The 27,249-nt window shown below is 39.0% G+C and overlaps 1 protein-coding gene across 3 annotated transcripts in view; it reads left to right on the top strand.

The window, feature by feature from the left end:
* Nucleotides 1-27,249, top strand: part of EPN3 (epsin 3) — a 43,484-nt gene that overhangs the window by 10,671 nt on the left and 5,564 nt on the right. The window contains exons 2-9 of one of the 3 annotated variants that reach the window (XM_088133282.1): nucleotides 1,617-2,337; nucleotides 5,340-5,458; nucleotides 18,343-18,423; nucleotides 19,248-19,355; nucleotides 20,615-20,699; nucleotides 21,331-21,627; nucleotides 22,586-22,690; nucleotides 26,778-27,005. In XM_088133282.1, coding sequence (XP_087989408.1) covers nucleotides 1,752-2,337; nucleotides 5,340-5,458; nucleotides 18,343-18,423; nucleotides 19,248-19,355; nucleotides 20,615-20,699; nucleotides 21,331-21,627; nucleotides 22,586-22,690; nucleotides 26,778-27,005 — 1,609 coding nt within the window. In that variant the 5' untranslated portion in view covers nucleotides 1,617-1,751. Of the gene's footprint in view, nucleotides 1-1,616; nucleotides 2,338-5,339; nucleotides 5,459-18,339; nucleotides 18,424-19,247; nucleotides 19,356-20,614; nucleotides 20,700-21,330; nucleotides 21,628-22,585; nucleotides 22,691-26,777; nucleotides 27,006-27,249 lie in introns of all 3 variants that reach the window. The other 2 variants (XM_088133281.1, XM_088133283.1) reach the window with 2 other exon arrangements.

Here is a 27,249-nt window from a genome sequence, read left to right as displayed (position 1 = left end):
TATATTACATTGTGGAAATATGATTATAAGTTTTTGTTCTCATTTACTGTAGATTTGTAAAGTAAAACAAGTGACATAATGCTTGTCATGAAATATGTACTCACAACATGTGTGCTATGTTGAACTATACACATGCCAAATTATTTGATGTGATGTCTGTTAACTACCTGAAAACCTGATTCTTTTGACTACTTTGGATATCTTACCTACCTTTTTATTCAGAAAAACAACATTCAGAGTACAAAAACATAATGTGCTTTCATCCAGTTTTCACAAAAGGCTTCAGATAAAAATTTGCATGCTTATTTATATCAGAAATGTATTCAGTCATTTCAGTAAGACCTTGATCATAGTGTAAATAGCAATGTTTATTCACAACCCATTCTCTGCACAGATGGATGCTTATTTTGGCATGTAGATCTCTTTTGGTAGATAATATAATTATCCTTTCTGAGATGGCCTACTGTGAAAAAAAAACTTATATACAGTGGTGTGCTGAAAAATGTTTAACAACCAGTTCTGCTGGCTCCATTGCTGCCACTTTGCCACACCATGCTGCTAACTGCCGAACAGCTGAGCAGTGCAACTCACAAAATTCCAAAAAATTAGCAGTTGTCTCTCATGAGCCAGTATGAGCCAGCTTCACCACACCACTGCTTATGTAGTACTTGTCCTTATTGCGATTTACAGTCCAGGATTTCCAGATATATACTAATTTCTCTAACATCAAGGATTTGCTATTTTCATATCTTCTTTCAGAAAGATTTTTTTCCCACTGTAGTTTCTCATGAAATACCGTCCTGTGACAATGTGGCCCATCAGGCTGAAGTCTGGTGAAATCCAGGTTCAAGTCCTCAATTAATCAATTTTGAAAGTCCCTGGATAACTGTGAACATTACTATTTCTCAGCCCAACCTACCATGCAGGATTGTTATGGGGAAGAAGAAGGGGAGACCTCCATGTGAGTTAGGATAAGCTCTTGGAGATAAGACTGGGTGTTAACAAAACCATAATCATGAGATAATATGTTACAACAGCTAACATAGGGTGCCTATTTACTTTCTAATCATGCATTTTTGAAGGTTTTTACTGGGGGGGGGGGCAAGATAAAAATCAAAACGGATACAGAGGCTTAAGACATCCACCTTCTCTTGAAACCCCTCAGACCTCTCCAGAACTGCAAGACTTGGTCCCACCCACTTTTGGAGTATGGCCTCCAAGATGACAGAAGTAAATTTAGATGGCACTTGACCAGATTATATATATGGCAGATTCTGCAATGTTTCAGTAATATATGCCCACCATACTGCAATTGTATTCAGAAAAAAATACTAGCATAGAGGTATTTCAGGAGTTTTTTATATAAATTCTGCCCCAAAACTCTAGCTGTTCAGCCAGGATAACTCATTGCTGGCTTAGAATCATCTGGAATTTTTTAAAGGAATAATAGTTTTTGAAGGAATAATAACATAAAGCAGCAAAATGGAGCAGAGGGTGAGGGATAGGAAGGAAGAAATGCCCCCCCCCCCGCAACTGGATAAAATGAAACAACTGATCAGTTCAAATGTTTGAACTAAATCCTAACTTTAATACAGTTTCCATTACTTGTTTTCTAGCTCATTGTGGAAACTGAAGAATTAACACTTCTTAACCAATCACTCTGAAGCTTTGATTCTTCCCCTGGTGACTCTCAAGTTTTCTCCCTTGGTTCATTTCTTCCTGCAAGGTGAGGTCTTCTTTCAGGTTCAGCCATGACGACTTCTGCCTTGCGTCGGCAGGTAAAAAACATCGTGCACAATTATTCTGAAGCAGAAATCAAGGTGCGTGAAGCCACCTCCAATGACCCCTGGGGACCCCCCAGCTCTTTAATGTCTGAGATTGCTGATCTGACCTTCAACACAGTGGCCTTTGCAGAGGTCATGGGTATGATCTGGAGGCGGCTGAATGACAGTGGCAAGAACTGGCGTCATGTCTACAAGGCCCTAACTCTTCTGGACTACCTCATTAAAACAGGCTCAGAGAAGGTAGCTCATCAGTGCCGGGAGAATCTGTATACCATTCAGACTTTAAAGGAGTTCCAGTACATAGACCGTGATGGCAAAGATCAGGGCATCAATGTTCGTGAAAAGGTGAAGCAGGTGATGAGCTTGCTGAAGGATGAAGACAGGCTGAAGCAGGAGAGAGCCTATGCCCTGAAAACCAAAGAGCGGATGTCCATTGAAGGTATGGGCATCAGCAGCAGCAATAGCAACAGCCAGCAGCTTGCCTATGGACGGCGGGCATCACAGTATGGTGATGACTACAGCAGATCAAGAGGTTCTCCATCCTCCTTTAATTGTGAGTACTGCAGGGGTACATGGCTGAGCCACCTTCTGTCTGATAGATCAAGTCATCTTTGCCAACGGAAATTTGAAGGAATGTATAATCTAATTTGTGAATACTTTCATGGGGACTGGTGGTCGTGTAATAAGGTTCATGGACCTCTTGATCTAGCAGTTGCAATACATTGCAATGAAAAGATGTAAGCATATACTTTTGGGGGTGGTTGTTTGTAACATTGCTTCAAATGTTTCCAGGTTTTCCCCATTTATTGCAGTAGAACTTGAAAAGTGAAATGTGGCAAGTACCAAGTAATGTTTGAAGGTCACAAACTGGAAAGTGGTGGTAGGAATGGGCACAGATTCAAAAGGGCCATGAATAGAAACTGTGCCAAGTATGCAGGTTTTCTTTATTCCTTGACATTTCACCTAGTATCATATGAGCCTTTAGCCAAACCTCCTCTGTTTCTACCATTATAAGCACAACTTACATAGGTCTTTACATAGGTTTTACAACTGATGTACTTGTAAAGCAATTGTAGTTCCATTCATTTGAATGCAATTAAAGAATCCTAGATTCCTGGAAATCCTGATAAGATGAAGTCCCTGATCACACAGAGCTCTAGAAGTATGTTTCGCTGAACAAAGTTATATTTCCACTTGAAGCTTTCTGGATCACATGGAGAATACAGGGTTGAATGGGGAAGCACCATAGTGTAGAGCCCTATCATTTTTCACTTTTGAAAGCTTTCAGAGAACCAAATCATGGGAAAGGAACATGGCTGTCTAGGTAGCATTTAACTATGATTTCCAGCATCTTTTACCATCCTTTACAACCCATTCTAGCTGGGTCTGCTGAGAGTTGTAATTCTATAGTATCTTAGAGAGACACAGATTCCCCATGCCTAGGGCTGGAAATTAAGCAGGAAAGCTAGGGAAATGAAACAGAATTGGATGGAAACTATATGTTCTATCTTAAAAGGCACTTCTTACAAGACATTGAACTTAAAAGGAAGCTCTACTGAATGAATATCACAACTCATGGGTACCTTGTATAGCCACATGAGTATTCTTTTCATGTTCTTCTCACTTACTGGCAAATGGTGAATGGCTACACTCTTCAGAGCATATAAATTGCATACGTCATCATTTGTTATTTTATCTGTATATCTATTTATATCTATTATCTGTATTATCTATTAATTCCTGCAAAGAAGTGCTTTTTAAGAATGCTGTATATTGCCAAATGGATCTTCTGGCTGTGATAAATGTTCCAGTGGCCAGTTAAGCTTAATAGTAATTCATATAATCAGCCTCTCTCCCCCAGTAATTGATAAAGAAAATAATGAGATGGGAATGTTTGGGATATTTAGGCATTAAGAAGTAGCCACAAAATTGTTTTTAGTGTCCTGTCCGTGGGAAATAGATAGATCAGCTCCCCAGACGTTTGCTTGTCAGTCTGTCTCTCTTTCACTTTCTTTTTTTCCCCAGTACAGTACTGTACAGTATTATTAATTGAAAGGTAAACAAGACATTCAAAACAGTGAATTTGAGCAGATGCTGATGTGGTCATAAAATAAGCAAGGGCACATTCATCTTGCAGGATTGCAATTGTTGAAATTTTTGCAAGCTACTGCAATTGTAACTTAGACATTTGAATTTAAAAAATGCCACTTTAATTTTCAGTGGCTATATATATATATATATATATATATATATATATATATATATATAAATTATATAACTAACCATTTCTTCCATGCATCCTGCAGAGAATTGTGGATATTGTAGCTTGTTTCTGAAATGTCCTAAGATTCCCTGAGTAGCTGTAACTAACAACAACATTTTTTCTTTTTGTTTAGAAGTCAGTGTGAATATATTCAGTGAGGCTTTCTCTGAGGTAAAAGTCCATGACTAAGAGAAAGACCATTGAAAGCAGTGGGGTTGACGCCTGAGTAAACCAGCAGAGAATTGCATTGTAATTCTATTACTTTGATGTGGATATAAAAAAAAATAGCACTGGTAATATTAGCATGCCAGATGTTGAGAAAAATCCATCCTTTGAGCCTAGGAGAGCACTTCTTTAGGCATATGGGCCTTAAATCCCACGCAGCTCGCTGTCAGTATTTTAGGAACAGCAGCATCTGTGGGGATGGGCAAAGGGGATTAGACTGACTAAACACCAGCATTGTAACACAAGGCCTGTCCCTCTTCTGCGTGCCTCGCAATATCACAAGTATGACCCAAAGGGGTGGAGCTTGTGCTGTGACCCCATAACGCTGCTGACGAAAACGGCAGCATCCTGCAGATGCCACTGATTCGAACCTTAGTGCAGAGGAACCAACGTACTTTTGCTCCTCTTACCAAACTCAAGGAGAACGTTGCTATAGAAACACAAGCGGATCAGAGTTTTCATAATAAAATGTGACGGCATAAAATTCCCATTATCAAGCATTTTTCCCCCACCCTGCATGTGGGTTAGTCATAGTCTTTGACTGTGGGACATCATATGAAATTAACACACAGAAGGTTGGTAGCCAGAAAATGGAGACAACCCTCAGCCCAGAAAGAGATTATTACACAACCCCTTTTTAGGACAGGATGGAGGATTGTTTTTCTCCTGAGGGCAGCATTTCCTTGGAGAAAAGTATTGGAGGACATTCCTTCCTTCCTAATCTGACCTTCCCTCTTTCAGTCTCCCACTCTTCTTTCTCTTAATCTTTCTCTCTCCACCTCTTTTTCCTTATCCAGTGAGGCAGGAGTCAGACTGCTCCTGCTGGAAAGCTGAAGAGTCATTGGGAGTCGTGTGGCATATACATTAAATAAATAATAATAATTAATTATAATTAACTGATGGCTTACTAGGGGCTTTCGTATATAGGCTGATCACCAATGATGGTGCCCCTGTCTCCTAAGAAAGTATTACATCTGGAAACTACCAGTCGGACTACCTTTCAGAGCACATTCTGAGTGGCTTCCATTCTGTTTGCCCTGCTAATTCTTTTTTGTCTTGGGCTTCAGCTTCTTCGTCATCTCCCCGGTTCAGTTCTGACCTGGAGCAGGCAAGGCCGCAGACTACTGGTGAAGAGGAGCTCCAGCTCCAGCTTGCCCTGGCAATGAGTCGAGAAGAAGCAGAAAAGGTAATGGCTTTTGTTTTAAACTGGCTTCCCTGGAGCCTGGCAAATGCCAAGGGAGAGTACACTCACTGCCACAAAGGTTGGATGTGAGCTGGACCAAAAAGCCAGGCACGATAAGCTAGAAAACTGGGAGAAAGGGGAAGAATAAAATGTCCTGCTTCACTCCCCAAGGAAGGTTTTGTGGGCTTGCTGGAACCCTGAGCAGGTGCACTTTGGTTAGGAAGCAAATTCCTTTCTTGTAGAAGTATGTATTTTGTTGTGGGTCCATGCATTATTATTTATGTAATAACAAAATAGGACCAACAGCCTTAGGCACAGGCAAGATATCTCCTACTTGTTACCAATTAAAGCTAAGCTAGTTCCATATAAAGAAAGTAGGGATGCAGTTATAGCAGTGTAGAAGACATTCTACATGATTTTAATTGCATTGATTTTATCTTTTACATTCTGTATTTTTGTTTTTTGGTTGTAGCTGCCATAAATGCTGATACAAGCAGAAAGGTGGCAAATAAATTTAATTAAATAACTAAAATACATGATGAAGACAGATTTAATCCCAATATTGATCCCTGGAAGATGTAGTAAGTGTTACACAGAATCATAGGATGTGTCACTTTGAAGGGTTCTTACAAGTCAACTCAATGCTGAATGCAGGATTCTATTTGAAAACCTCCAGCAAGAGGAAGTTCGCTGGTGTTCTAGATAGATTGATCCACTGATTAACAGCTCTTAATTCCTGAAATACTTCCTAAGAATCAAATCTGGTTGCTTTATTAAACAAGCTTTCCCTAACCCAATGTCTTTCAGGCGTGGCCTTTGGGCATTTTGGGTAGGTAGTATGAGGACTGAAGGCAACAGGACTTGAGGACAGCTAAAAAGATTGTTTCAGAGCCAGGGGCATGTGGCGAGGGGTAGAAAAGTCAAGCTGATGCACAACTGTACCATTTGCATAATTGAAGGTCCACTCCTTTTTTGCATGCATGTGACACACATTAAGAAGGGGCAGGCCTTTGATCCCATGGGCGCTTGCCATCTTGTCTTTTTGACTCTGCCCCATGAATAACCCTGTTAGGAGCATACTGAATGGAGGCAAGACAGAGATTTCTGGATGCCTCTGTCTGCAACCTTGTTGAGTTTGGGTTTTGATTTTCTTATGGCTGCTCAAGATAAGGAAAAGAATTTCCGATATCATCAAGGGGTATTAACACTGTTGATTTAACTATCTTTTGTCATGTACACTAACACATGCAGAGTCACCTGGTAATAGTAGGTTATACTGTGCCTTAAATCAATAAGATAAGCTTTTGTAGTGATAGCGTAGTCTACCTCCATCTTATTCTTTATCAGGAGTGTCCTTTAGAAATGTCTTTAAGAAAAATAGAGGACATACTAAGGTCTCCCTCCCCCCTCTTTTTTTAAATGAAGTTCCCTGAAGATAAGGAATAACAATAAGTGTTCTGTGAGTAGAAGGGAAGATTGCAGAACATGCATTTCTCTCCTTCCCCCTCCTGCATGTCTAAAAAATAACTTCTAGAGAATTAGAGGGAGGTTATAAAGCATTATTGGTTTTATTTTATAGGGCTGTAGTGGGAGCTTTGTTTGAAGGGCTCCTATTATTATGTCTTTATTTCTGGCAACTCCCCCTTCCCCCTGAATATATGTCATAACCTCCAAAGTTCAATTGGTTCCCTCACCCTCTGGAGGGATTTTGGAGAGGCCTAGGAAGGAAGAAGAAAAGGGGGGGGGGGAATCACCCTTTTCCTATTTACATAACGTTGGATTTCCTTCAAAAGCTGTGATCTTGTGCAGACTCGATCATTGTCTGACTGTTTCACTGATATAAGTAAGACTTTCTTTTGAGTGCACATATGTATAATTGTACTGCATATTTCTGTATCTATGGTCTGAGAGTTACATATCAGGCACTGAAATGAATTAAGATAAAATGAGACATTATTTAGTGCATTTGTGTGTGTGTGCGTGTGTGTGTCCTGATGAGGTGCAGGCTGGGGATTATGAGAGCTGATGCTCGACATATCTGGAAGGAAGGAAGTTGGGTTGGCTAAGTGAATTCTGGATTTCTTGGCAGGATTCTTTTGTTTTGTGTTTTTAAAGCCCTGAAATATGCCCAGGATTTATTTCAGGCAGCAAAAGAATAATTGGATCTTATATGTTATAGGATTGAACATAGCTAAAATGGACAGGGTATAACAGCTGCTAGCTTAAGCTCCATGTTGTCTTTTAATGATGCAGGAATAATTCCCTCAAGTCAGTTCTGGATACGTCATCTATAATGCAGCATGTGGGTCATGGGTAATTTCCTCACAAGTGTCTTATACCATCTCTTAGAGGAGTCATCCAACCATGGTTATGTCAAATTAATAGTAAAAAATATAAGCTTTATATCAGTTCAGTGAATACCGGGTGACGCTATGAAGATGCTGTAAGCCACTAGTAGGAAAATGTGTGTTTCTTTGTTTTGCAATGCCAAAGATGAACCAAGGATGTTACAATTCTACCCTGTCTCCTTGCGACCTACTAAACATCATACTGTATTTTCTCATTTGTTTGACAACACTTTCAGATCACGCTTGAGGGGAACTCTCACAGAATCTGTCTGCATCTATTGGCTGTGCAAATTGTCCCCAACAGAAGTGTCTTTAGACACAGAGAAACTGCATCTGACAGGGCCTTTTCTTTTCCTTCTCTTGAAGCTACATGAAAAGGACTGCCAGAGTTGCAGCATAATAATTTGCATCCCATGTATGCTTCCTATCAGCAGATCTGCTCTCTTTCCAGGTAGTTAAAGTATTTGCTTGCATACACAAACCTAAGATTAATTCCAACTACCTTTCTTGTCACAAATGGCACCAGAAACATTGAATAAGCTGGAAGCTGGTTAAGACAGTCCCAGCCTGGAGATTTTGACTAGGGCCACCTAGAAGATACCTCTTTCTGCAAGTAGCTCACAAGCCCATTTTTGTAAAGTCCTGTTTGCTTGAATTAACAGATCAGCTGTGTCCTTGTATAACACAGGGCTGATAAACCAGCTCAGTCTTAGTCTCTGGAGGAGCTTGATTATCACACAACCCCAGTTGTTTACTTTAGATTTTTGCTTCAGGTGGAAAAATATTCAAGGCCAGCTTATGATCTCCTTGAAAGTAGCTCGAAAAGTTGCTTATACACAAGTTTTGGATATTGTTCTTAGTGTAACATCAGTCCTGAGATGTATCTGCATAGCAATATTGGTTGAATAAGCCTATAATTTTAGTTTATTTTGATTGAAGTCATCTCTCAGACTATTTAAGAGTAGAACACCATTCCATTCTATTACATTTTAATGTACTGTGTTAGTCCCTGGCTTTGGTAATGTATGTATGTTGCACTGTTTCACTTCACTGGTTGGTGGTCATGTGGCAGGAGAGATTGGCTTAATGGCTATTCCTTTGTGGGTTGCCACAAGGGTAAGTTTTCTGCCCCTTGCTGTTTAACATTTACATAACACCACTGGAAGAGGTAATCCAAATGTTTGGGGTTCAGTATGCTGATGATCTGTTCCTCAGGCCAGACAGGAGATGCAGCTGAAGTCCTGCCCCAGTGACTGGAGGCTTGAAGGTCTGGATGGGTGAGAACCAGCTTAAACTGAATCCTAGTAAGACAGAGTTACTGTTTGTCCATCTGAACTCCGTCTGCTCCAGTGGTGTCTCTTGATGGGATGGCCTTACTCCTGAAGGAGCAGGTCCATGATGTGTGGCTTCTTCTGGACTGACTGCTTCTGCCACAACAGCAGATGGAGGTTGTGGTCAGGGTTTTTTCCCCCAGTTCACTGATATGCCAGTTGCAACCCTATGTTGAGCAGGAGATCCTGCTACAATGACTCATGCGTTCATCACCACCTGCTTAGACTACTGCAATATGCTATACATGGGACTTCAGTTGGTCCAAAGCACAACTTGTGTGCTGATCAGCATTCCTCATTACCCCAAAGCTGTGGGCCCTGACTAGTTGCCAATAGGCTCCTGATGCAATTTAAAGTTATAGTATTAACCTATAAAATCCTACAAAGCTTGGTGCCTAGTTATCTGCAAAACCACATTCTCCCATTGGAATTGGCATGATCAGTTCAATCTACCTGGGAGAAACTATTACCATTGCCCCATTTTAGGAAGGTAAGGTGTGTGTGTGTGTGGGGGGGGGGGTTAGGACTCAATGGTGCTGCTTTTCAGTTCCTGCATCAGTTTTTGGGAATGACCTTCTAGTGGACATCCAGCTGGCTCCCATCCAGCTGCTATCCAGAAACATAGATCTTCTAGAGGGCATTTAGGCCTTTGTTCCATCTTGGTTTGGTTATAGTTTGTTTTGGTTATTTTTTTATTCCATACTTTCATTAGTTTGTGGATTATATTTTTGTATATGTTTTGTTTATTATGTGTCTTTTCTATAAACCGTTGAAAGTCCTTAGGGGTTTGGCAGTCTTTAAATTTAAGAAATGATAATAATATAGTTAGCTTGTGACTACTTAGAGGACAGTTTTGATAGACAAGATGAACTAGAAGAAAAATCAGTGGCAAAATCTTTTTTTAAAATAATTTTTATTAAGAGATTTTACATAGGTAATAAGAACTACATTCAAAGAAAAATACTGAATATAGCAAAGTAAGTGTGAAAAAGAACAAAAGAAAGGAAAGGAAAGGAAAAGAAACAGAGAGAAAAGAAGATAGAAAAAAGAAAAAGAAAATAAAAAACCCAGAAAGCATATATAAAGAAATGGTTTCTGATATCCCTCTCGGCAGCTATACATACAATTCTAATCAAACCACTCTGTCCAATTTCATCAATATATCCTTCTTTCTATAACCTGTTCTTTCTAACCATCAAAACCATAAATCACAAAGTCATTTTCTTTCTCACACAAAAAGTCCATAAGCGGTTTCCAGTCATTGATGAATGTCAATGATGACCTTTCTCTAATCATGGAAGTCAGTTTGTTCCTCTCAGCAAGTTCTGGCAATTTCACCAACCATTCCTCCATGGTGGGTACTGCTGAATCTTTCCATCTTGAAAAATCAATGGCAAAATCAAATCTTATTAAACCTTACTAAAAAGTTAACAAAGAGTTGCTGTTTCAATTTCTGAGAGAAAAAATTCTTAAGAATCTAGACATGATTCAAACTTGAAAACATTTTTTAAAGTTTGTTCCTATAATAGAGTCTGGTAACTCTTTATAGGACTCTTCCTTCTTTTATTCAGTTGGGCACTAGCTATACTGAAGAAAATTGAGCCAGAAGCTTCACAGGCAGCTTCTCAAGGTGAGAAGTAGATTTAGCAAGGTGAGAATTCCACTGTAGAGATGGGGCCTGGGAATTCAAAGGTAGAGTAGGATAAGGAGGAAAATGCTTTTTTAAAAGTCCAAAATGCAATAAATCGATAGTGAAGAATCTTTCAGGACATAGCTGCAGTAAAGACTCTTCCAAAATGTTCTGGATGGAAGAGATGTTGAAGGTGATCTCACTGTATTGATTAAAAGACTGAACCGTAGGCAGAATCCCCTTGCGAGTTTTGGCACGATGACTCATTTATAATTGCAAATGCAAACTATCTCTGAAAATAATTCCTCAGACCAGTTATGCTGTATTCTAGGTCAAAGGTAGGAATGTTGCAATTTCTCATTTGTGGCCCCCAAACTCAGGAGCATTCTGTTTGGCTCACTAGACAAATTCTGTTGGCTCTTTCTAGGTTTAGCAGCCTGGAATAATCCCCTAAGTAGACAGGACTGTAATATTATTTGTCTCTTTCCAAGTGTAAGCTCCTGTCAAGAACAGATGCCAAGCCTGCGTAAATCTTTAAAGTTTAGCCAGCTGACACAATAACATTCTGCCCTTGCTGGTTGCATCTAGCGGTGACATTCTAGAAAGTGGTGATACTCCAGTCATTCTTGAGCAAAAAGAGAAATGTAGGATTTAAGCCTGATGTTTTGCTGAACCAGAGTTCTGACATGGTGCTCTTCCATCCAGTGCAATGAGCAACATTTTAAAAACTCTCACAGTGACATCCAGGAATCAGTTGTTGTTTTTCTGCCCTCCTGGATGCCACTGCCTGAAACTGCTTCACTTTACTGCATGCAGATTGATACTGCTTTCTAGATAGAAACTAGCCATTTTGTGTGAGGCCAGGCCTTAGGCATCTGCATGAAGACATCAAGTGTGTGATTGGCATCCCTCAGCCATGCAATCACCAGAGTTTCTTGAGGCTTCTTCCCACTCCCTTTGTTGCCAAGGTAAATTGCTGTAATTACAGCACATTTTTCACCCTTTTGGGGAGCAGTCCCTACCTTATTTCTAACATAGAAGTGAGCTCCAGCCAGCATAGGTTAGAAGGTTAATTCCCTGCACTCCTCACCAGTCATCACAAGAAAAGGAACTACTGGTGGATTGTTTGAAATGGATATTATCCTAGCAGCTTGGACCTTGAGAAATCCTTTATCTCCTATAAGGTTCAGGAGCAAGAATCTAAAGAAGAGCCCTCCTATTTATTGCAAATATGCCATAATACATATAATCACAAGAGTTTTAACATTAATGGCTTCAATATGGTGTCTAGAAATTCAGACGAGGTCTGGATACGTATGGAATATTTTTTTATGATTATAGATGCATAGGAGGGTAAAAAAGAGAAGCAGGCCTTAAGATGTGACTCCACAGGATCTTTACTACAGAACCAAACAACTTTTGGACTTACAGGTCTCTGATTTTTCACAGCTGTAAAGGAGAGAAAGCTCTGAGTGTCCTTAATAAATATGTGCAACTAATTGGAAATCACAGCATTTACAGCACTTACAGGTATTGGGCCCTTCCCTAACTCTGGCATTCTCAGGCAAGACCAAAATTTGCCTACAATATATCTTCATGCTTAGATATACCAGATTCCATTTTCACATTCTGCCTTTTCAGTGGAGTACTGACTATGATGTTATTCTCAAACTGGGCTGCAAGCCAACATAAGGAGGTCCAAAACAAAGCTGTTTCTTCCTCCATCACTCTGATAAGCTCAGGAAATGAATATCAGGGGCTACAATAATCAAATTCCCTATGTTATTTCTTGTTAACTGAAACTTATTGCATATCTTTGTGCTCTGATCTTTGATTGTAATTAAGACTGGATTTTGATTCCACTAACATCTGGAGGACATCATCCTTCAAAAGACTGACTTAAAACAAGAACACTATTTGAAGAGCATGGGGTTTTTTCCTGCCAGCAGGAGCCATCTCTGTGCTTATACAAATCCAGAAGCAAAGAGATTCAAGGACTGACAAAAGCATAGAAAGAGTTATTGTGGCAAGAACTAAAGAACCTTGTAACCTAGCAAAGACAGATAAACCTGCTCTTCAGCTGTGCATCAAAATAAGTAGGACATCAGGAGGTTTATTGAGCCATGGCATAATCATGGGGATGTAGTCATATCCTTTCATTATTTTTAATTATTACATCTAGAAGCAGGTCAGAGGTGCCTAATACTGATTATAGTCCTTGATTCTGCTACACAGCAACTTGTTTTCAGCTGAGTGTATCTCAGATGCATACTACGTATTCTATTATTTCCCCTTCCCCTTCCAGCACCTCCTTTCATTTTTCCTGAATACTGAATTTTTGAGATTCTGTGCAGACGAGATGGTGTGACATTGAGAAAAATAATACCCATATAATCAACCTCTCTCCCTTCCAAAATAATTCTGATTATTTTAAATTAGTCAAAATTAAATTACGGACATCATTACAATATTCCAGAGTGACTGCCGAGGAATAGACAGGTTATATACTTAGAGAGATTACTTTCATTAGGACATGAAATAACTAGCTTGAAGTTTGTTGCGTTTCTATTGCTTATTGCAGTGTTGTCCAAACTTGGCCACTTTAAGATGAGTGGACTTCAATTCCCAGAATTCCCTAGCCAGCCATGCTGGCTGGGGAATTCTGGGAGTTGAAGTCCACTCATCTTAAAGTGGCCAAGTTTGGACAACACTGGCTTATTGGGTTGGTTTATTTAAGGATGAAGCAGCTCACCTATGATGAACAGGCTTGCAATAAAGCACAGAATAAGGCAGGATGCTTTGATGGTGCTGTTTTACACATTGAAGCTGGGCCCGGGATGTGTAGTTTCCTGCATGGCCCAGGACATTGCTCTACTATTAGCTTTGCATGTATATTTCTTCACAGCAATGTAGGTACAGAAGCTATTATTTGAAATTGCTATTTTAAAGACCTGATAGGTGGATTTATCTGGAGGATCATTCCTCATTTAACAGCATTTTAAGTTGTCATAACTCCTACTAAATATCTGATATTATTCAACTATGTAGATGTCTGAAGACCCTTCATGGATCTTTGAGGAAACCATTCTTGACTGAGTTAGATCAGCTTGGGAGGGAAAAACAGGACAAGGAAGTTCTAGAGGCATTCTCCATGGCTGGATTCACACATTTGTTTTAACTACAGTTTGTGGAACAAGTCATTGTGGCCTGCTTTACACATTGTACTAAGGCATAAACTATGATTTACAAACTATAATGGGTTAATTCACACATGCTAAGCAAAATCCAAACAAGTCACATTACAGATTGGTCGTGAACCTAGTCATTATATCAGAATGATTGTTTTGTGGACCTATTCTGTTATATATTCATTCATTCATTCATTCATTCATTCATTCATTCATTCATTCATTCATTCATTCATTCTAATTTATATCCTCACTTCCTCCCTAACAAAATAATGAAATTAAATCTGATTTGTGTACTGTTAAAGACTTCCCATCCTCTGATATATTTTTCCATGATTCTCGAAGTTATCCAGACATGATCTGTATTTCAACACTTTTAATAAAAGTCAAGTGTTCTAATCTTGAAAAGAGACAGAAAAAATGTATCTGTGGCAGAGTGACTAGCAATAACAGAGAACTGAACTTCATTACCCTGAAGAGCTATGTAGATGATTAATTTTTGCTGCTGTATTTGCCTAAATATTATATAAAATTTGAACTTCGTAGTGGAGTATCTTTAAGCCCCGTCACAATTTGGGCTATATTCAAGAACCTATAATGGAAAAATTAGTACCTCAGATATACCAACCTTATCACTGAATCCATTGCTGTAACAAGGGAAATGCTATGCACAATCTCACTTATCTTCACATCCCAACTCAGGCTTTAGCTATTATTTTAATCTTTACCTACTTTGAAGGGAAGAAAAAAAGAAAGAAACTGATTTGGCACAGTTGCATGTATGGCCATTTCAGTCTGCTGATCTTGCATTTTTAGATGTTGAACAGTAAAAGGGGATCCATGTTTGTCCATGTATAAATTTGCTGCCATTTTTTAAAAAAAGTAACTCTGCCCCTTTACCACCACTAAAAGAAAAACATTCTTATGGTTCTAGAGAAGGAAGAAAACAATTATGTACTGTACAGGATTAAAATGTCCAAGCTCATCAAGTTCCTACAAACATTCTGTATTATCACTGTCAACAATTAAACAATACATTATGGAACAGATTCTCCTAGGCATATTTAATAGGAAGGATTCTGATATTATTTGACCCAGCAGAAGTCTGAAGAAAGCAGATAACTGAAAAACTGGAGAATATCTGGTTTGATGGAGGAACTCAAGATCTAAAGCAGTGGGATCTTTCCACCTTTGTCTTAATAATAGTAAATGTGCTTCGGTTCAGCAGGTTCCGGTTCAGTCCCCAGGAAAGATAGAAAGCTCCATCCTGAAACTCTAGATAGTGGTTGCTGCTCAGTGTTGGCAGTAGAGGGACCTGTGGTCTAAGGCAGTTTCAGACATTCCTACATATTTAGTAGATAGTTTCCAGAAGCAGAAATAAGGCAGAGTTTCATGAGTAAGGTTCTAATGAATTTCCTGGCATTGAGTAGTCTGGCAATGACAAATTCTAGTTAGCTTCAGCAATACATAATAGCATCATATCTTCTCTGAGGATCAGTTCAGTGGATGGAATGGCTGGCATTAGACTGTATATTGGTCTCACATTCCACCTTTGGCATCAGTTAATGGCATGGCTTTGTAAAAATTGTTTTCTTATAATCTCAGTTGGAAGATATGGAGAGCTACATCTCAGGGAGGCTAGAAGGTAACATAAGAAAGCAGTGATGGTGAACCTATGACACACATGTCAAAAGTGACATGCCACAACATTTTGGGTGACATGCCAGCATTCACTAACACCCGACAACAACTATTCTCCCTGTTTGTGTTACCAAAGAGATTGAATTTGTTTTACTCGTATTTCATTTTTATAATCATTTGATGTTTCTTTAAATAATACATAACAATACATGTGATTGGACTGTATTCTTTTTAAATAAATGAATATGTAAAGAATTGTTTCTCTTTTGTTTGGGGTCTGTGTGTGTATGGCATGCCAGTACAGTTGAATTAGGCATTTTCCGAATTTTTGACACACCAAGCCCAAAACGTTTGCCATGACTGTAATAAAGGGAAGAGGGAGCAGGAATGATTTGTGAAGTAATGGGAAGTCAGACTGATGAGTCTCATCAGTGTACTGAAAACAAAGATGGTGATTTAGCTTTGGTGCTTGTAACTGTTGCAGACATACAAGTACCAAATATGTAGCTTCTGGATAAATATTCCCATTTGTCTCTTAACCTTGCCTTTTAATGCAACTGAAGTGTGTCCTGTGTGGACTAACTTTCTGTCACCTTCAGCTAGTTGCCTGAGAAAGAATAAAGCTACATTGGGTCAAAAACCTTGGCAAATTGACACATTTTGCTAAATACTGGTTTAAAATGGTTTGTTATATCAGCCATATAATGCCAAGTCATTAATAACAGTTTATGAACTAGAAAGGCTGGTTCACATGTCATGCTAAGCTAAAGCCAAACATTTTTCTTTAGTGGGATGTGTGAATACAGCCACTAAGAACTGGGCAGCCTTTGTGAATTAAACATTTACATGAATACTAGCAATAATCCTTCAGAAAACAAGATTAATGATGGTGTGTGAACATATTATTTCTCTGGAATGGATAGGGACAATCTTTTACAGCAACAGCATGACGATGCCTTGTCTAAAATAATGACAAAGCAGATTGTACCTACTAGTGCCAAAGTCTGTTTGCCTGCTGTTTGGCCTTGTTGGAGGGAACTGAGTTTTGGAACGACGTTTGATAAACTGCAAGCTGGAGAGAGGATAGTGGGGTCATAGCAGCCAGCGAAGCAAGGTCTCAGGCTACATTAGCTTGGAAAGCCAGCCACGTTGCTACAACATGCAGCAACCCCCCACCCCGCCCCCCAAGCTACATGCACAAATACATAGAAAGACACCAGGTGCAATAATGCCACAGCTCCTATATTATTAATTGTGTCTTTTTATTTCATGTTTATAGATTTTAATAGGAACATTTCTTCATACGAGGCTTGTAACACTGGCCCAATAGCACAGGAAAAGTTTTTTGACTTTATCGGGAATACACAGATGCCTCTGTTATCATGTGGTGATATCACACATGCAGCTTGTGAGCCCCTGTGACTTCTTTGCAAAATATTTAGTTACCCACATTGTCATGACTGGGATACCCTGTGGGTTATCCAAATCTGGCTTAGATGCCACCTGGGGTCCAGGCTGGTTGGCTGTCCAAATGCTGCTATGCAGGGTTGCCTGGATCAGCTTTTGTTGATTTCACCAGAAGACCAAGCAGCTAAGAAAATTCTGGACTAGAAGTAAAAGTCCCTCAACCCATGTCCTTCTTGGCTGCTGGCAGATCATGGGAGACTGGCCAACCTGCTTGGCAGGAGACTTAGTATTTCAACTGTAGCAGAATATACGCTTGCTGTCTCATGGAAGGCCACAGTACCTCCTCCACTAGGAGAAAAATCTTTACACCCTAACTTTGTGAACTGTCTCAGTTTTTCCCTATTATAAATTTCTGGGAATTTTAAATTGAAGGACAGCATAGAAATATTTGAAATAACATGGACAGCACTGTAAGCACTTCTGGAGAAGTTGATTATCTAGACTTATGTAGACTGCGATCCTACTGATTCTCCTGGAATAAGTGACTCCAGTGCTCAAGTTAGGAAAAAAAATGGTCAGAAGTCCATAAAAGGGTTGGAGGAAAAGGCCTAGAAACTAAACCAAGAAGCTGTCTGTCTGTCTGTCTGTCTGTCTGTCTCTATAGCTTTCACATGATTCTTGTGTTCTGCAGTAGACAGATCTGTTATACTGTATATGTATGAATTCTCTGTAATAAAGCAACTTAAGTAGCCATGTCAAATCTGTAAACCTTCTGTGGTTAGCTAGTTATTAAATGTGGGGTTGAATTCCTGAAGAGCCGAGAACTATTCCTGTGCTTGGTGTGAAGTTTGACACCCCTAGGCTTTTAAACATCAGATAGAAATACTATGCTGATGACTTTAGCTCTATTTCTCTCTTTTTTCCACATCTAGGTGAAAGATCAGTGCTGTTTTTGATGAGGGGGGTTAAACTTCAGCTGAACCTTGATAAAATAGAATCCTGATAATAAAACTGGTGTCGTCAGTGGATGAACTCCAAACTTGATGTAACAACAGATCAGCCAATGTGATACTTACCAGATGTGTTGAATCAATTCTTATAGCTATGGATGGGCATTATTCAAGTTGTATCCAACACTTCTGGAGTACACCAGTGCAGAGAAGGCTAAAATAGAAATTAAGCTACATAATTCAGTACTGAAATGAAGAAAAATAGATTAATTCAGTACCAACTTGCTGTATGTCCACAAAGAATAAAAGGGGGTGGATTGTTTACCTAGAATAAATGATTGAATGTAGAACTCTGAGCAAACTTTTACCCAATTCTCCTTCGTTATCAGCAGCCACTTCCTCCAGTCTCCAGCACAGATGAAGATTTGCAATTACAGATAGCGCTTACCCTGAGCAAACAAGAGCATGAGAAGGTACCCCAAGCCCAGGTGGTGAAAGGGCACTTTACCTTTCCTCTTCTTGAACTCACATCTCTTCAAAGGGGGCAGCTTTTTGTTACCTACACATCTTTTTTCTGGGACAGTGCTGCTCTATCCCAGTGGTCTAGAAATTCTACACATTGCTAACTTGGCAAAAGCCTTGGAATCTCATTTATTTGTTGAAATTCTGAAATTATTAAGGTGGCAAAGGTTAAGTTGTTAGCCTTCATAAATATGAATCAAATCTTGTGTTGTATGAGAAATGTCAAAGCCTCAGAACCCAAGAATGGTGCTATGGGTTCTTTCTCCTAATGGCAAAAATATCAAATGTTGGAATTTGTCAAATTTAAGATTTGGCAATCAGATCAATCAGGCAAAGTGAAAATGTGCAAGCATTTCTCTTTACCTAATTATCAAAACCACTCCTGAGCATATCTGCTTTACAGTAACTCAAGACGCCAAGCTCAGTGGGACTTATTTCCTAAAAACTGTGCATAAGATTGCTACTGACCCCTATCATAGAATCTGTGACATTTTTAGGTGAGAGAATTCTAGACCTCTTCCTTCCTGCTATCACTCCCTGCTGTATCCATTTTCTTCTGCCTTCTGATTCTTTTCCAATTAATAATTTTAATTTTCATGGTTCTAAAGACTAACCTTATCAGGGAGTACCTTAACTTAAATTATATATGGAAACTAAAAGAGTGATTGCTACTAAAAATTCACATGGTAATACCTGAATGATGATTGTTGCCTTTCAGAAATAATCATTCCACTTTCTGGTACTTGGCTCAGGCATGTGTTTATTCTGATTGCAGGAAGTTAGGGCATGGAAAGGAGAAAATTCACTACTGCAAAAGGCACTGGAAGAAAGTAACCTGGGTGTTGAGGAAGTTGAAGAAGATGATAAGGCAAAGAAAAAACAGGTATGAAGAACCAGTGGCAGGCATGTTATAATGCCTGCTTCGAAGTATGCAAATTTATATTCCCCATGTGTTATCTTCAGGTGGAATTGCAAACTGTGTAGCTTGGAGCTGAAGTTTTTGATGGCGATTTTGGCTCCAATTCTCATTGGTTAAGTGGTAGATTAGCAAATATTGACTCAGATGCTGCATCCTGTCATGCCACAAGTTTTGCAAAGACTCTGAGCCCTTAATTCCACAAAAGCTTATGAAACTCTGATTTTACTTATCCCTGCCTATATGGGTGTTATAGAATAACTGGGTCCAGTCCCAAAGAACTTTGGGAAAGGGCAAAACATGAAGCAATAAAGCCTTGATAGAATGGAAGTGCTTAACTATCAAAGGGAGGATGGTTGCAAAAATGAGGATAGTTGCACAGTAGCATGAGGAAATACTCTTAGGTTTCCATGCTTTTTGTTTCAGTGGAATTTATCCAGGCTTATTTTACTTCTTTTCTTCCTATCCACCCATACTTCACTCATCTACTGTATTGGCAGAATAAAATACCAAAGATAGGGCAGGCGAATGTTTTGTTGCTACCTCTGGTATTGTGACGGTGAATTATCAGACAATTTCCCTCTCTCCAGGTGTATCTGTTCTAGAGCCAGGCATATTGTTCATATTCATTTATTCCTACCAAGTTCAGACTGGCAGTTTCCAGCCTCTGATAAGCATAAACTGTTCTCATATTCCATAGCCTGTACAGCAAGTGGTCCCCTGCAGAATATTATTTCCAGAAACACTCAGTCTTCAGGCATGTTAATGCCACCATCATTTCCATTCCACAGTACCTTGAAAGCAGTGTGAAGCCAACTCACAAGGCTGAGATCACTGCATGAGCCAATCAGTTCTTTCTACCAGCTGTGCAATAGGGGAATGCACAGAATGGCATTCGGTCAACACTCATAAGGTTAGTTCATGTTTTGTGCATTTGTCCAATGATTCCCACCTCCCAGCTGTGAATGCAGATGACACCATGAGATCATTTGGGTGTGAAGCTGATTCTGGAGCAATACAAACACCCCATCAGAAAACGCACTTCAGGAGCAAAGGAATGCCAGTGCCATGCCTAAGGAGATGAAGGGGATGTCTTTTGTTTCTTTGATACTTTGCAAAAATGGCTATATTCTTGGTGTATGTTGAATCATTCATATTCGTCTAAGCTCTATAGGAACTATAGAAGTATAAGCTCTAATATATGGTATTCCTTTGTATCTTTCAAGTCTTCTGTGTTGGAGCTGGCAGACATTTTTGGACCAGCACCAGTCACCTCTACCCACACTTCTGCTGACCCATGGGATATTCCAGGTGGGGGCACTGTTCGATTTGTTGACACAGACTTCTCTCCTTCAGCTCTGTCCTTGTCCAGTTCTTGGGAGCATAATAGTAAGAAGCTTTGAACCTGTTCTCTCCTTTCTCTTTTCTGTTCTTCCATTCCATTCATGCTATTGAGCAGCTGGGGTCAATGTTAAGCCCTTATTGTGTGATCCTGCCTTGAGCTGCAGTATCTGTTATGTAATAAAAAAAAATTCAATTGATTTTTGTAATTTTGTATACATTGTGTTTGTGTATGTGAGAGAGAGTTTTAAAAATCTTTATTTTAAAAAATGAGTTATTACAGGAATACCTTTAAAGTTAAGTTATTTCCCCCCCTCAGATTACTCCTTTTGAACTCAGAGGTTGTATATAGCATTTAGACATCTAGACATTACTTTCCCCCTTTAGCATGTATTCTTATACATATATATGCAGGTTTTATCAGTTAAAGCTCATAGAATGAATCAGCTAAGATGTCTTTCATCAAGGGGCATCTCTAAGGTTGATCTGACTCATTTATTCAATCTTGACTTCATCAAGTTATATCTGCTTCTTAGTTGATTCATTCCCTATTTCTGATTCCATGTTGATAGACTGTTTTCTATCTGCTTGCTCCTTTCAGATACCAAATCTTCTGTGGAATCAACAGGAACATCCTGGGGTCCTGCTGCAGACCCTTGGGCGCCATTACCTTCGGAGGATCCTCTGACTCACGCTTCTACCAGTCAAGCTTCCTCTGGCCCCTGGAATCTTCCTCCTGTCTCTTCTGCCTCTGATCCATGGGGGATAAAATCATTGCCTTCAGGTGTCCCATCTTCAGATACCTGGGGAAAACAGTCACCACCTGCTCCACTCTCTGCAGGTGTTACTTCCGCTGCTGATCCCTGGGGAGGTTCTGCTGACAATTCCTCCGCCCCTGGTAAGAGAGCCAGTATGGTGGGGTGGTTAAGGTGTTGGACAAGAAGTGGGGAGATACAGGTTTGAGTCTACCCTCAGCCACTGGATGTCAGCCCAACAAGGTAGACCAGGCTCAGAAACCAGTGCCATATACTGTAGGTTAGGACTACTTTTACTGTAGTAAAAGTAACAGCAATAGTAACAGAATCTTAGAAGTCTGACTGTGCTTGTGGTAGCTGCTCTTTCTCCTGTCTTTCAATGTCCATTCCTTATGTCCTCTACAGTGGGTGACTTTGAGCTAATCATTCTCATCCTAGTCTATCTCACAGGGATGTCGTTGTAGGGAAAAATAGGAAGAGGGAGCACTAACAATGACACCTTGAGCTCCTGTACAAAAGATGGGATATAAATCAAATGAATTTTTTAAAAAAATCACCTGCAGTTTTTAAGACCACTTAACATGATGAATTACTAGTGTCTGCTTTGCAAGAGTGACCTGCAATTGTCCCAGTTGAGTTCTTAAGTGGCAAGTTGTGTGACCTTTCTAATTATGACTAAAATGAAAGACACTTAAATGCCTATCTAGCTGTCTTCAGAAACAGAAGTGAAACAGTCCAGTGCCATATGGGATTAGGCATGCATCTTTCTCTGCTTCCTTATTACTGTAAAGATGTTTGGTTCTTGATGTCTGGTCTTGATGTAAAACAAGACAATTCCATGCACAACTTCACTCTCACTTCTGCTGAGTATTCAAGTAACAAACTGGTAGTGGAGGAAGAGGAGAAACGTATCTCTTTTCTAGGTCTTAGTACTGGACAGGAAATCTATCCCTTCCTTAGCTTCCCTTGCATAGTGTGTGAAGGATAAGCATGAATATCAGTACTACTACTGATGGTAGTGATATTGAGAAAGGCAGAGAGAGAACAAAGCAAGAATGGGGCTGGTAACTGGACTTTTTTTCTGTCTTTACTTCTCTGTAGGCAATAGTACATTTGACTTATTTGCAAAATTACCTGAACCTGTGGATCAACCAGAACATGAAAGTTCCCAGGCTCCATCATCTGTGAAATCCAATGGTTCTGTAGGTAAGCAAAGTGCTAATGCAGCCATTCCCAACTACATCCTTCCTTGGACATGACGCCTGTTAACCCCAGGCAACACGCCCATTGGACAAACCTGATAGGAGCTATAAAGTACATCTGGAAAGGAGAAGGGTGATCCTATGTATTCTTGGGGAGGAAATGTTTCCAATAACTGTGGATGCAGGTTCTTCCTGCACATTTTGATCTCAGAATTTTGACAGAGTTTGCTGACAATAAAAAGCTAAAACCAACTTCTGGTTACTACATGGACAGTTGTCCTAGCAGAAATATGAAAGTGTTTTACACTTTCTTCTTTGTTGCTGTTTTTTTTACCTTCCCAGTCCACTCTACAGCCTTGGAATTTTCTGGGGGTCTCTCATCTAAACAATAACCAGGTCCAGCCTTTCTTACAATCTTTGAGGTCAGCGAAGGAGGATGGTGTCAAAACCAGAAGTAGTGCCACCCTAGTTTTCATTTCACAAGATATCCCATACTCAGAGAAGTGCTTTCCATGCAGGAGTCAGTCTTCAGTCACACTTCTTCCTCTGACCTAGTTTAGCTCTCATCTCCCTTTTTGTGTACTTCCCATTCCCTTCATCCTGCAAGAAGCTTTTTAAAAGCTTCCAATGATGCATCTGCATGAATGGAATCTCATTGCTGCTTGGGCAGTGGGGGCTGCTGGCTGGCCAACTGGGAAGGATTGCCTTATCTGCTTGCAAGTCTTCAGAGTCATTTTTAATATCCTTTGAAGTAGGTACCTCTCCAAGAAGAGAAGTGTGAAGAAGATGGCAATGTACTGCCAGATTGCTATTCCTTGTATAAAGGGAAATGAGATGACTTCAAAACAGTTCTGATAGGATGAGTGTCATATAGATCTGTGCCATGGCATTAGCCTTGCCATCAATGCAGTGCCTCATATTTTGAGATAACAGGCACAGATAATTCCTCTATCCATTTCCTATCATGCAACCATGTTTTGGGCTGTCCGTGATAACAGATGAATTAATTATTAATTAATTAATAATGGGCAGGCTCCAGTATTTACAGTATAAAAATCTGAGTAGCAGATCAGTCTCTACAAGTTGCTGTGCTATATTAGCCATTTCGGCAAATGCTTTAGAGTAGAATGCCCTAAAGACCTCCGCAAATGAAAAGAAGTGGCCACAGTCCATCCAGGGTAACAATATCATCAATGATAAATGGAATGCATGTGAAGAACTGTAAGTTACCATCTATGGAATGGCATTAAAGGATTTTTTTAAAGATTTTTTTTATCCCGCCTTTCTTATTTTTATAAATAACACAAGGTGGCAAACATCCCTAATATTCCTTCCTCCTCCTATTTTTTTTTTTTTTTGGTTTGGGCCAGATGGCATTCCACTCAGCTCCTTCTGTTTCTATTCCTAAATTACATTTCAAATTATTTTGATAAAGTTTTGAGCATCTGTTTCATAGTGTAATATAACTGCTTTTAATTTTTTAAAAGCTCTAACTCTAACCACACATGTTGGCTGAACTTAATCTTACGTTCTGCAAAAGAGAAATGGAAAGGCTTTTTAAATAAAAGTTCTGACTGGAACTATCTCCATAAGAGAACAGAACTGAACATTTTCCAGTTTCTATTTCATATATAACTCAATAGGTACAGAATGACCATTAATGATCATGTCTCCAAGTCTGCATAGGTTCTTGTGCTCTTAATCTTTGAGCTGGTCATTTTCATTTTATATTTAAAAATTATACATTTTAAGAAAGGTAGCAAAGGGTGCTAATACTTTTTCTGTATGCCAAATAGTTACCTTTGATTTTGGACAGAGATTGATAATACAGGATAACTTTTTTGTAGAATTTATTAAGAACAGAATTGATTTATGCCAGGTATATAAATACCCCAGTAGCAATATTTCAGTTAAGCCCTGTATTACTGGACTGATTTCTGGTGATTCCAAAGCCAGCTCTATCTGAACCCACTGGACGCAGGAGAGTACTAATTATGGGTATTCATTGATGTAACTGAAAACATTCATAATACTATTTTATTATTCTCAGCCCTCTTCACTTTTATAGTTATACAATATTGCTTGCTGAAGCCTAGATTTCTTCCTCAAATGGCTGGTGCTACTGAACTGTTTTGTCAACACTGGGAAGTCAAATTGGCAGTTTCTGAAACAAAATAATTCTGATAATGCCACTTTGACAGCTGCAATTTTGCCACGCCATAGTAATGTTTTTTTTTAAGGAGTACAAAACCTGCTTAGTGCTTATCAACAATGGATCAGAATTTATTTTCCTTAGCTGGCCTACATCTTTGTGAGAACAATTCCTAAGAATCTCTCCTATTGGTCAGAAGTCCTCAAGCATACTTGCATAATTAATGTTAGTGTTGATTAATATAATTGCTGGATTTTCTATATTAACTTCTGGTTCTGCCACTTGGTTAAGCTATTTTGTAACTGGGAATGGTGATTGAAGAAAATTGCTATAGCATCAGTAAATATATTAATCAAATACATGTTGGTTTTTAACACTTGCTACTTGAATATCATTGTAATAGCTGATATTATCTGCTAATGGTTCAGTTATAAACAAGAATGAGGAGAGAGGACATCCCATTTTATTCCTGCAATATTAATTAATATTGCTTATTAAGAATTATCTTAGAAGGCAAATATAGTTGCTTAGTTATAGATACAAAATTATAATCAAACCCACGGCACATACAGTAAAAGTTTGCACAGAAACTTCCATTTCATCCTATCAAATACATTGGAAATGTTTAACTGAAACATTGCAACTGGGATATTTATATACTTGGCATAATAGGTTTAAAGGTCTTCCAATAAAGTCAACTAAATTCCTCTGAACCACAGTTACAATTTGATCAGGGGATATATAAGTGCAAGAAACTATTTTTAACTTAATTTAATTTAATCTTATTTGCTAAAAGAGAATGTCTAGTTTGTAAATTTTTTGATCCATTAACATTGTTGGCCTTGTGATAAAAAGATAGCTTGTTCCTTTTATTCAAAGCAACATAATTATGTAAAGGTTTAACAGGACACTTCTTATATATAAAGTAGGTAAAAAGGTAACTTGGAAGGAGAAGGAAAGGATAAGAGAGGAGAAATGTAGCAGACAAGTGAGAGGAAAAAGGGATATTTCCAGTATATTGAAAAGAGATGACAAGATAAGACAAGACACTAGAGGTCCTTGTGAAACGGTAAAGTGTCATTTTGTAAATAAACATTCTTCTATTGATGTACTGACAAACAAACAACTTATATCTTATTATTGTTAACTGAAGTTTTGGTTATTTGTAAACCATTTGTCCTCTGAATAAATGAAAGATAGAATATAATACAGCTACATACCTAAAAGATTACACTATCAGAGAAAAAACACTAAGACAGGAGATAACCACAGTATAAGAACTCCAAGCGTACCATTTTGGGATGGTGGCAATGCAATTTTAAACTAGAAAAAATTGTGTCAGCTTCTTTGGCAGCTACCTAAAACAAGAATTATTCTTCCCCAAGCAAGATTCTCAAAGAATTTTCTTTAGCAAGATTTATTGAGATGAAAGGAAGAGGTTACAATAATTCCAGCAACTGATCTATTTTCAGTTTAGAACTAATATTCCCTTGTACTATGGCACGCACTTTCTGATTTTCTTTCTATTCATCTTCCTATGATCTGGCATGAAGGTGGGTCTTTTCACTGATAACAGTGAAACTTGCAGCTGGCTGTTTACATAAGCCTCCAGGACCTTTATGAGTCTGAGAACTGACTTTTATAGTGTGCCTCTTCTGATCCAATAAACACGGTTTTATCACGGCTCTATATGAAGCCTGCCATTTTTTTTTTAAATGCCTAGGCTTTTTAGTTTTGTCTTTTTTTTTTTTTGGTAAAAGATGCATTTCAGAAATGGGTAAATATATAACTAAATCATCAAAAACCAAAAGGAAGTGGGGAACAAGCAATGGGACCACGTCATCAATGAAGAATAAAATAAAACCTTCCTTCCTCCCTCCCTCCCTCCCTCCCTCCCTTTTTTCTTTTTTCTTTTTTTTCTTTTTTCTCTCTCTTGTAGATGTGGACCTCTTTGGTGACCTTATTCCAGGCACCAGGGAGAATGGAATCAAAAATAAAGACATTTTTGATATTGCAAGTTTAGGAGATTCTTTACCTGACTCAAAGGAGAAGAAAGACAGCAAAACACCAGAGACCTTTCTTGGCCCCAACGCCTCTTCCTTGGTTAATTTGGACTCCTTGGTTACAGTCCCCCAGAGCCTGAAGTCACGTAATCCATTTCTGGCAGGTAGGTTGCATAGGCAGGAACAACAACATGGGATGTTGCACAAATGTCGAAAGGAGTCTATAGACTCTTGCTTGCAGTGCAGTTTTGTGTGACCCAATTCTATACCTAGGCCCTGCCACACCCTTCCTCTTTGTTCTCCTTTTCACTGGGCCCATTTCTTCATAGGTTTCAATCCTTGTCCAAAAATTCAGAATGCCTATATTTGTCTTCGGATGAAGTAAGGTTTGTGACTTTTGCCTTGGGG

The sequence above is a fragment of the Python bivittatus genome, unplaced genomic scaffold (assembly GCF_059951505.1).
Source record: "Python bivittatus isolate LINGU-HERP-01145 unplaced genomic scaffold, Pbiv_v1 ctg000080_np1212, whole genome shotgun sequence".
NCBI lineage: Eukaryota > Metazoa > Chordata > Lepidosauria > Squamata > Pythonidae > Python > Python bivittatus.
Note: the sequence above shows the minus strand (reverse complement) of the source record. Positions and strands in the feature narration are given on the sequence as shown.